Source organism: Amblyomma mixtum, chromosome 3 (genome assembly GCF_055824585.1).
Source record: "Amblyomma mixtum isolate Tamu chromosome 3, ASM5582458v1, whole genome shotgun sequence".
Taxonomy (NCBI): domain Eukaryota; kingdom Metazoa; phylum Arthropoda; class Arachnida; order Ixodida; family Ixodidae; genus Amblyomma; species Amblyomma mixtum.
Window position 1 is genome coordinate 157,235,152 of NC_143014.1, and position 11,655 is coordinate 157,246,806.

Genomic DNA, 11,655 nt, shown 5'->3' on the forward strand with positions numbered 1-11,655 from the left:
AATTTATTTTGAATGAATACGTTTCTTTTTAAGGGGTTAGCAACTGAACATGAACAATTGCAAGTAGGCGAGCTGTTATAATTCTGTTGTTGGCGCGAACTGAAGACACCTATGCCTTATGCCGGTTATTTTTTGGCAGCTTTTTCTAGCCACAATTCAGGCGCATCCTCAAGGAAGGGAATCGTAACTAACCCTAATCGTAACACTAGACTGATCCGCAACAGAACAGACGTTGTCCATTCGCAGGCTGCAGCGCACAAGCGCTATTCCTATTCGCTCGAGGTAATCGAAATTCACCTTGGCGCAAAAAAAAAAAAAATGGAACCTCTACCAGAGAGTAGCCATAGCATGTGGCCATCATTTGTTTTGGAGGACAGATGACGTCAGGCCTCAATTTTTGGCATCGGTTGGACCTTAATTATTTCGCTTCGACTGAGGATTCTCCCTCTGGAGGCACTCACAGCGAGGCGTTTGTGCATTCCATGCGCGGTAATTAATCATAGAGTACACCACATCAAGACCCAAAATACCAAAAAACCGACCCCAACTGCGCTTTCGACTTCTACGCTGTGCGTCAGTCGTGGAAGCACAATGGAGAGGATGACTTTAGAATGTCAAGTGCGTCAGTGCGCCAGATTCGCACGCAGTGTTTACCAAAGAATAGCTTTACGAATAACGAACAACACAATACTTCGGCTGCAAGGAATGCGTCCATGAGATCGCCGTCGCGGTCGCTGGGTAAAAAAAAAAAGTAAAAGAATCCAAGAACACGCCACCACAGTACGCTATGAAATCGTGTTGCCATCATGTGAGAACCCTGTTTTCATATCATGATTTTCACATCCTGTGTGTGAACGTCGTGCGTGGCCTGGAATGTTGTCTTCCAGCTGCAGAAAGTATTTTTAATCCGCAGGAGTGGGAAACGGGTCACAACTGCGTAATTTTAGCATTCTTCGAGTATCCCTATAACAATGAAGGTTGGTAGGCGATTGTCAGGGTGCCCTGCACGCCTTCTGCGAGCACTGGGGCTGCGACAGTACTAACGCTTAAGCTACTTCGAGTCCACGCGACGAGCGGCAGCACTCCACGGAACCGCGTACCAGATTAAGAGCTGCTTTCGGAGCGCGAAACAAAATCGTCCCAGTGATTAAAAGCTCAAGAAGCGCAGAGTTTTACGCTACGTAGCCGCGGGGAAAACGAGGACACGCTCAGAAAATTGTTCGTGTTTTTTTTTTTTTTCAGCTGTTAGCAACGGATACATATCGGTCGCAAACAATTCCCTGCTTGGACGGTGCGCAAGAGGCGCCACGGAAAGTACAAAGGCATCGCCGACTTCTTCGCTCTAACTGCTACAAAACTACGTTGCCGCGGTTCATAACTGCCCCGTTCGCATGCATGTGCAACGCATGATTCGTCCTCGGTCAACCTTTGCCCCATAGTCCTCTCCTGTCTGGGCATTCACGTCAGAGAAATCCCACAGAGAAATCCCACTGATCCGGCTGAAAAATCATCTACCCTGCCTCACGCATGCAACGGCTTTCCGAAAGGAAATCGGCGAGGCGGAGGCCATTAATTGCACCCCGCCGCGGTGGCTCAGTGGTTACGGCGCTCGGCTGCTGGCCCGAAAGACGTGGATTCGATCCCGGCCGCGGCGGCTGAGTTTCGATAGAGGCGGAATTCTAGGTGCCCGTGTATTCTACGATGTCAGTGCACGTTAAAGAGCCTCGGGTGGTCGAAATTCCTGGAGCCCTTCATTACGGCATCCCTCATAGCCTGAACCGCTTTGGGACGTTAAACGCCACTAAACCAACCAACTAAACCAGCCATTAATTCCAGCCGATTTGTGCCACAGTCACGCGCGTTGAGTCGTGAAGCGGTTTTTCCCAAGCAGCTTCGACTCCCCCCCATCGTCGTGCTCCCTCCTTTCACCGACGTCACGTTTGCCATCTGCGGCAGTTGCCTCCCCGACGCTGCGGAACCTCACCGTGCAAGCGGTGGCGACATTGTGCGACAGCGTTCTACGTGGTTGGAGTCGCGTTTAGCCGAGAATAACGGCGTGCTTGCGGGGTGCTTTAAAACGTTACACATGTAATACTCAACCTCAGAAGCAGCCCCCTATCAAGGTAATTCGCAGGTTCCCGCATACAGATTGCGGCACTGGATGGAAAGCGTCAAATCGACTGCTAAAGTTGCATCGTACTTGAGAAATTAGAAATTCGCTGAGGTAAGGCTGGAACGGAACGCGCGGCTATGTTGCCGAATGTTTCGTGATTCCCGTCAGAGAACAGATGCTCTTTACGGCGAACGCATGCGCCTAGCTGTCTCGGTTATACGTGCGCGCAATGAGCAAGGATTACAAGTAAGCAGCGAATTAACGTGCCTTGAGCAGTCAAGCAACGAGCATTTAACGCGTTGCTCGCTCATGCGCTTTGACGACAAGAAAACTTCACACTCGAAGCAGCAAGCGAAACCCTGCATCCGGTGATTGGCTCACGCAAAACATCACAAGCGAAAGGGGACGTGGTCATAAGCAGTAATGTCTGAAACTTATCTCTGAACGAAAACTCCCACACTACGAGAGGCACTGAATGGGCAGTCCAGTCATCATCACCAGCATCATCAGCCTAACTGCGTCCACGTCAGGACAAAGGCCTCTCCCATATCCCTCTAGTAAACTATGTCCTCTTCCAGCTGAGGCCACTTTACCCTCGCAAACTCTCTAAGCTCGTCCGCCCACCGGACTAGCTGCCGCCCCCTGTTGCGCTTACCTCCTCTTCGAATCCACTCTGTTAACCTTGGAGGGACACTGAGAACGACTCCACGCAATTATTGTTCGCCGTAAATTATGATTATGTTAACGCTGATCCACCAACGAAAGACGCAATTAACGCCGAGAAAATTGGATTTAAAAATCTTCCCACCAGTCGATTCAAACTCGTAACGTGCAGTTACATAACAAGACGAGTTCCATCGTTTTGAAGAGAATGGTGAGTAGCGTAGCGTTTGGAATCCGCGCACAAAAATCTGAGTCGATGCGATATCGGCCGGTGGTGGCAACACCTTCACTTCGTTTTTTTTTTTCTTCTAGCTTATAAAAGTTGTTTTCGGTAAGAGTGGTCTCTTTGTGATTAGAACGTGGTACCCTATGGATGCAGGACAACTTCTGTATATCCTCAGGGTCCCTTAAGGGCCATCAGTTATCTTGCCTTACGTGCCCTGCCGTTCCTGATTGGTATTTTATCACTTTTCCTTACGAGGACTATGGTCTATGGCCCATATATATATATATATATATATATATATATATATATATATATATATATATATATATATATATATATATATATATATATTTATATATATATATATATATATATATATATATATATGGGTTGCGAAAGCATGAAGTACTTGACTGCTTACAAGAATATATAGCGAAGTATACGCTCCGTTAAAGGAAACATATTTATTCGATTCGACGTTTCGATCGGAAGACCGATCGAAACGTCGAGTCGAATAAATATGATTCCTTTAACGAAGCGTATACTTCGCTATATATATATATATATATATATATATATATATATATATATATATATATATATATATATATATATATATATATATATATATATATATATATATATATATATATATATATATATATATATATATATATATATATATATATATGCGAGATTGAGAAACGCTTCATTTAGGTAAACATTTATTGCGAGTCGACGTTTCGGACAGAGCCTGTCCTAGGCTCTGCCCGAAAGTCGTCTCACAATAAATGTTTACCTCAATTAAGCGTTTCTCAGTTTCGCATTTTACCTCTAGCAACCAAGTATATTTATCTATATATATATAGGGGTTGGTTATAATTTGCGCACTTTTCTATCCCTTGATTGAGGATATGAGTACGGTCTATTGTCGAGCAGCAGCCCTTCCTAAAGCCAGCTTGCAGTGTCCTTTGGTTGATTGAAGTCTAAAGTTGATCTAGTTTGATCATTGGTTACATTAGTAAATACCTTATAAATAATGGATAGTAAGCTGATCAGTCTGTAATTTTTCAAGTCCTTGACATCCCTTTTCGTACGGATTAAGATAATGTTAGTTTTTCTTTTCAAAGTTTTAGGTACGCCAGAGGCGCTGCATATATGGGGTTGAAAGTTTATATATCCCAATGTTGCCAGCGTCATTGGAAAACCTGCAGTCATTTGATCCTCACCTTCCGCTTTTCAACTTTGAAGTACTTGTAAAGCTTTCTTTACCAGTTGGATATCCAATTCGTCCCCAACACGAGCTTCGTAATTAGTGTCCTGAGCTTCGTAATTAGTGTCCTGATTATTTTGGCTACTGTACAGATCTGTGCAGAATTCTTCAGATACATTAACCATCCCATCCATTCTGGTAATGATAGTGTCCTCCTTATCGGGCATGCACCAGAATTTCACCGAATCTAATTAAATTAATTAATTAGTCAATTAATTAATTAATTTGTTCCCCGTTCTCTAGAATGGAGGAGGTGGAGTAAAAGTCGCATGCCATCAGCTTGAGGAACCCCAACTCCTGTACAAGCAACAGCAATGGAAGGCATACGCACATAATTTCTGGAGCAATTTCAGATGGTAACATATAACAGGCTACAATACACAGAAAGCAGAAATGTTTGTAACGCAAAATTCAAAATGCTGGATTATCTTCAAAATCAAGAAATAGGTTAAGCAGCGTTGAAATGCCTTGGCGAGCTCTGGAACTTATCTATTAGCTGTGACTAATCATGAGCTATTTCCTCCAGACTGCTTTTAGGCGACCTTTCATTTAAAAGCCAGCTCGATCGTCTCTATGCTGCATTTCCTTAAGTCTTTTACCTCACGCTTATTTATTAGCTTTGACAGTTTGACCAGTTCTTTCTGCCTGTTGAGTTAGAAGCTTTCATGATTTGGCGTTTCTTAATAAGGTCTTTCATCTCCTGAGAGAGCTTGCCAGTATCCTGTCTAGCTACCCCAACTTCTACTTCGCCCCAGCCCCTACTCTGTAATAATATTTTTTGAGATTATCATTGCTCGCTTGAACACTAAGGTCGTTGTCCTCGGTTAAAGCGCAAGATCTGTTCTCCAGCAAGATACTGAATTCACCAACTTGCCCTCAAACTTGCTCCGCACATTTTTTGCCTGTGCTCCCTGCTCAAATTTAGGCTAATTCGAGACCTCGCTTTCCTACCGTCGATACACCTCACCTTGCATCCTTCCATATCCTGCACAATGTCAGGATGGGCGGCCCCTTTCAAGTCACCTTCCGTTCCTACCGTTCACGGAAAAAGGTATTCATGATTCCTAAGCTATGTCGCTCTGCGAATTCTTCTCACAGCTCCCCTTTGCTATTCGTGGTACCCATGCCATAGTCCCCTACAACCCGGTCGCCTGGCTGCTTCTTCACACTGAAGTAGCCCATCAGCCCACTGTACTGCGTTTTTACCTCACTCATTGCGGATTCCACATCTACATAGAACCTTTCAACCATTTTGTCATCTCGACTGGATGGAGGAGTACGACTTTCAACTTGTACTCCCGGTAGCACCGAAGCATTACAACAATGCTGCTTTCTTGGTTTAGTCTAACATTAATATAATGCCCATTATGCACTTTTTCAAACGTTTCTGAAACGTTACAAATAAGCGACTAAAAAGCTTTGCTCAAAACTTACTGAAAACATATCCAAAACAAAAATGCTACTTTCTCCAAAATCGTAAACTAACCCTGAAAAAGCATGTAGGTCCGCAATTTGCGAAATTACACAACCGTACGCTTTGTAAGGACCAACAACGAGGACAACACTTGAGTTCTGCAATACACCCACAACCAATGCCATCAACTCATCTCCGAACGGTTATACACCGGTCACAACCATGGACCATTATTGAAGGGTGTGTCATGCGTGATAGTGGGAGTGGGTAATACGCAATGTTTTCTAACAAAAAAATGGGGCTGCGCAAGCAGTCTATGGCAGGCACACTCTAAAAGATTTATTACAAAGTACTGGTAGTTGACGCACACCTCTACTGTAAGAACAATAGGAAAAGTTCTGGCGCGTAATGCTTGGAATATAATTGCAATGATGCATTGCAGTGATAACTTAAACTTTATAATAACATTAAGAACAGAGCACTAGCACAATGTTTACTCTGAATGTAAAACTAATATTTGCGGTATAACATGTAGTATTAATTCATGATTTTTACATTCAAATAAATAACGTTCCAGTGTATCTTTTCCTGCCTTTCAATACATAAAGTGTATCAAAATAATTTAACCAATACTTTCGCAGCCCGTACGCGGCGGCTTCTGCGAGAATCGCCCAGCCGAGAAACGTTTTCGACAGCAGTGGCTCTGCTCTGCAGGGCCTTCCTAAACGCCACCCGCGGTTTACAGCCAACGTGTCGCGTGACATATTTGGAGAGGCGACATGGAATTCTAGCCGCGCCAGACTACCCTCGAAGTCGCTAGTATCGAAATGGCTCCTCTTTGCCTCTACACACATTCGACGAATGGCCCGCCCCTTTCCTTCGCGAGCTGCGCCAGCAGCGGCGGACGCAGTGCGCCGAGGCCGCGGTGAAGACGCGAGAGGGCGACAGCGCGGCGGACGCATACGTGCCTCGCTGAGAGCGCGATAGGGTTCAAGCAGTTCAAGCGCGCCGACAGCGCTGAGGACAGCTCTTGAAACGGAGCGTTTCCGCGCGGAATCGGCGTCGTCCGGGAAGGAGACGGAGTCGTCCGAGAAGGGGACGACTCGAGAAGCCACTGAGCGACAAACGAAACAAACAAAAACAAATGAACTAGAAGAAGCAGCAAGAACAACACGGCGTCGACGGCATCCTTCCGACTGGCTGGAAAAAGAAAGGCACGAGAGAGGAGGGTGGAGGAAGGGACTGCGCGTCACCGACGACGCCCGCCTGCGGTGCGTCTTCCGTGGCATGCTCCGGGACTAAGCGCTGTTGCTGCCGTCGCCGCTTCTGCGGCTGGCCCGAATACTCCATAGTCAGCCGACCGATGGCGTGAGCGCGCCGAGGAACCAGAGCCCACCATATGCACTGAGCGCGCCACCACGGGCCCGCTATCTGCGTCCTCCCGTGGGCACAGGGAACGACACGTGAGGCTGCTGTGCACTGAAAAGAAAGAAAAAGCAACCACCGGCCCCCTGAGAGCGCTAGGTGCGGACATGCGGACGCACGCGAGAACTTTTGCCTGCTTCGGCTGTACACTCGACGAATGCGGGCAACGCCGTGCACAGACGCCGATTACGCAGCGCGTAAAGTTTGCGTCAAGTTGGCCAGTGAAAGCAGAGGAATTTGAACCTCACGCAAAGAGGCGCAAGCTGCAGGCCGCAAATGTCTGGAGTTCTATGCCCGTCGGCGAACATGCTGACCGGAGGACGCCGACTCGCAGCGGGCTCACTTTCGCTTTGTCGCACGCGGTCACGCGCATTCCGCACTGAAGCTAAAGTTTGCTCGACGATTTGCCAATAAAATATCGCATCTGCGGCGGCGAAGGAAGGAATATTTGAACACGCTTCTCGTCTCTGAGCGTGTTCGGTTTCTTGCAAGCATGTTATCTGTACCTCCACGCCCTCTTGTGAAGGCCCGTCGCTTTCGAGCGCGACAGCCACATATCGGCTGAACTCCTTTTACTGGGCGATCGCGTGCCATAGCCCCCTGGAACGACTTTTGTCCCCTGTAAAAAAAATAATAATAATAAAAAGAGATGCTGTTTTTGTCCCATTCGTTGCCGTCAACACCTCTGGGGCAGTGACAGAGCGGAGCGCTCTCAATTACGTCGAGGACATTGCGGTGCGAGGAACGTTGGGGCGAAAACATGAGGAATAAGGGACCATGACAGCGCGCTTGCGATTAAAACCAGTGATAAGCACGAATGGTACCTGGTTGATACCACTTCCTTCGGCTGCGCACCCGAAACAGAAGCTTTAGCCTGATTTGTGTCAACGCGATTGCTTCTTATCGCACCTCCGGGAAGTAATTTCCTCACATTATTGAGCATATATTACAATACAGAGCACCAATGTGATGAAGCTAATCTCGGAGTCAAGCTCTAAAATGTAGGGCGCAGTTTAGGGCCATAACTTTGACTGCGTCGGTACACCAACGAAAATGTGAAAAAAGGAAGAAAATGCAATCAAAGCTCGAAGAGTAACACTTCTACGCTGTTTTTCCGCTTTTATGGTACTAACAAAGTTTGTAGTCACAAGCAGACGATTCTGTAGCGCTGGCTATAGCAGATAAAAACGGGTTGTTGAAAATTCTGAAGTTCTGGAATTATTTCTGTTAAGTCCGGTTCCCCGAACAAATTCGACTTGAAATGTGCCCAGACAGGAAACTACTATAACCATGAAAAACTGAAAAGAGCCGACCATAAATAAACATCAAGCCGTATTTATTGGAAGCAAAAAACTGGGACATTAAGCTCGAAGCAACGGGAAAAGGCAGCCCCTAACTTTTTCCATCGAAATAAAAATTGTAATGAGAATTTAGAAAAAAAGGGTACTACTCAGTATGCACAGCAAGGGCATCGTTTAGCTCGAAAGTGAAACACACAAACACTCGTTTGTTCTAAGAATTTACACTTCACTGACCGAGTGAATTTTCAGCCAATACCGCAATCCCAGTCTCTCCCTCTCTCGTTGTTTGCACCAATGGCGCACTGTGCGTGCCCGCGCGCGCGTGTGTGTGTATGTTGGTTGGTTGGTTGGTTGCGCGCGCGCGCGCGCGTGCGTGCGTGCGTGCGTGTGTGTGTGTGTGTGTGTGTGCGTGTGTGTGTGTGTGTGTGTGTGTGTGTGTGTGTGTGTGTGTGTGTGTGTGTGTGTGTGTGTGTGTGTGTGTGTGTGTGTGTGTGTGTGTGTGTGTGTGTGTGTGTGTGTGTGTGTTCCGCCACGTGGCACTTGCGGTGTTACAGGATTTTCCAGGTACCCCGTTCTGGTCGAGTGTGGCGCTGGTGAACTCTTCGAAGGTTATCCAACATAAATACACTCGAAAATAGGTTGGACGGTTGTACATCCTCCGCCATAGCTCTGTTGGTAGATGCATCGTACGCCAAATGCGAAGGCCGTGCGCTCGGATGCCATCAGCCGCATGAGGTTGTCTTTTCTCCCACTTTATAGCCGGTTATCTTTCAGGAGAAAAATAATCACGCTACCAATTCCATGTTGGTCGGCGCCACAAATAAAAAACAACATTCTACTATGCTTTCCTTGGCTAAAATTATTGTTAGTTTGGTTTAATTTATCGGGGTTTAACGTCCCAAAGCAACTAAGGCTAAGAGGGACGCCGTAGTGAAGGGCTCAGGAAATTTCTACCACCTGGGGTTCTTTAGCGCGCACTGACATCGCACAGAACACGGGCCTCTAGAATTTCGCCTCCATCGAAATTCAGCTTCCTTCTTATGTATATCGTAATAAACTGCTTATTTTCCGGCCCTTGTCTGCTACCTGCTAGTGGGTGCTACGTGCACAAGGCACTTTAATAAGCGAACTGGGCACTATTAGCAGCAGCGTCTTCGCTCGAAGCGTTCGCACGCCCAAGCGCAATACCTCTTCGCGAACTTTTTACTTTCCTTTATTTTTTGTCAGGCGTCGCAGCATGCGTCGCGCCCCCATTCCTTTCGTTCATCTTGATTTCTTCACTGGCGACTCTAGCGCATTCTGCTGAGTACCGGCACTCTGCATACGAATGCACAACGGTGCCGCAACCAAAAGGTTTAAGGTGCTGCCTTCGAAACACGCTCGAGATGAATAGGAACCCTCCAGCGCGAAGATAAATTTGTTTGCACATCACAGCGCACTGAGTACGTTTGCTTACCAGCACTGTACGTGGAGCCACCGAGCCTTGGACGCCTTCGTGCAATAGACTTTCGCCCCGGCCATGTTTTCCAATTTACAGCGATCATTGCAAATTCGCACCAAGTGAAGCAATTTTTGTTTGTGTGCTTGTGTATGCGTAATACTTCGTCATTGCCTTAGCGTAAGTGTTGCAATTAAAATCAAGTTGTTTATGGGCTCCCGTAAAACGCCTAGTGCGTAAATTTGCTGCATCTTTGACTTTGCTGTACAGAAGCGATGCATTGCTATATTCCAACTTCCGAGCCCTGAAATGCGTAAAATTTTCAGAACATCAGAAACGATAATAATAAAAAAAGAACGGACATCTGTAGTGTAGGTCTGTAGGCATGCCGTGTTTCCGTGGCATTCCAGTTAGGAGGGCCCGTCACAAGCAGCACCCGAGAGCCAGGATATGAGGACGCATGAGTGCCTCTTCTGGAGGTGCCGGCTTTGCTCTTAAAGATGTCCCCAGCAGAAAGTCACAGCAAACCACTCGCTTGCGATCGAGATAAGCACCGGTGTGTAGGCGCGTGCCGTGCGACCGCGCAGCAGCAGGGATGGCTGTTCCGGCCTCGTTGACAGTCCGGGGATGGCGCCACCGTACCCTGTCACTTCCTTGCCGCACGGCTCGAACACCGTTCTATTCCTAAGACACCGGGAGAGCACAGCCTTCAGGAGGGAGATTTAATCCCCCCGGCCATGCGTCTTTGGTGCAAAATGGACACCGCGTAGAGTAGGAACTCCGAGTTTGAGAGGCCTGAACATGCGGGAGACATTACCTGCGCTTGAGCGGTACACTTTAAAAAAGTGGAAATATTTACTCCATCACTAAGGAGCAAAAAAATTAGTTAAATGCGCTATTTTGCTGCCTTCATCTGTTAATGAAGCATAAAGGAGGATTCTCCTTACCTTAACTGCCATTTTAAAATAGGGTTTCTTGGTCGCAACGCCCCCCACATCCCAAATGAAGTATGATAGAAACACGTTTTTGCGCCGTCCGCATCGCCACCCAGGGTCTCGTCTGCTTCTGGTCAGTGACGTTATAAAAGACAGATATAAGGTGCGTTCCAATTCCATAGACATCCGACAAGACGTCTAGTGTGACGTCTAGGAAGCCGTCTATGCATCTCTACATAATTGAACGTATCTACTTCACGCGCCGCCTTGCGAGATACAAATTGAACTAAAGTTTACGAATAGTTGCACTCCTATGTTCTTAACAAGTCTTAATAAAACAAGTTAAAAACGCGCTGCTAATAATTTGCTTGTTCTTTTTCTGCAATATTGGTGCGTTCATTGCTACCGCTTTAGCAGACGATCTCATCCGCATAGCTGTGGATCTTTCCCGCACGATTTCCTCCCGCGCGGTTCACACATATAAGCTGCTATTACAACCGTAGGTCCACAAAGACTGCTTTATTGGCCTCCAGTTCTTATAAATGTCAACTTAACGCAATGACTCACACTTGAAAGATGGTGCGTCTCCGGTCTCCAGTGTCTGCGAAGAACACGGTTCGCTCAGCTCCGACTGCACCAACTGCTCCGCCATCTTTAGACAGGAAGTTAGCCTGCATCGATGTTGACTTCGGCGAAGCAGTCTTCTTGGACGGCTTCGTGAAAAATGGAACGCGTCTCAAAATGGCGGCTGTCCGGCAAGACGTTTAAGTAGACGTCTACTCGTGATATTGGAACGCACCATTAGTTACACGTGCGTAGAGACTTCACGTACGCAGACGTGAGAACTATACGTGCGCTACACTTACA

At 46.8% G+C, this 11,655-nt stretch overlaps 1 protein-coding gene across 1 annotated transcript in view; it reads right to left on the reverse strand.

Annotated features, from left to right (window-relative positions):
* LOC149352476 (lysosomal aspartic protease-like) overlaps positions 1 to 11,440 on the reverse strand; it is a 36,463-nt gene extending 25,023 nt beyond the window's left edge. Inside the window, exon 1 of the mRNA XM_089575698.1 lies at positions 11,356 to 11,440. Within this exon, the coding sequence (XP_089431824.1) occupies positions 11,356 to 11,440 (85 nt within the window). The remainder of the gene's footprint in view (positions 1 to 11,355) is intronic.
* Between the last annotated feature and the right edge of the window lie 215 nt (positions 11,441 to 11,655).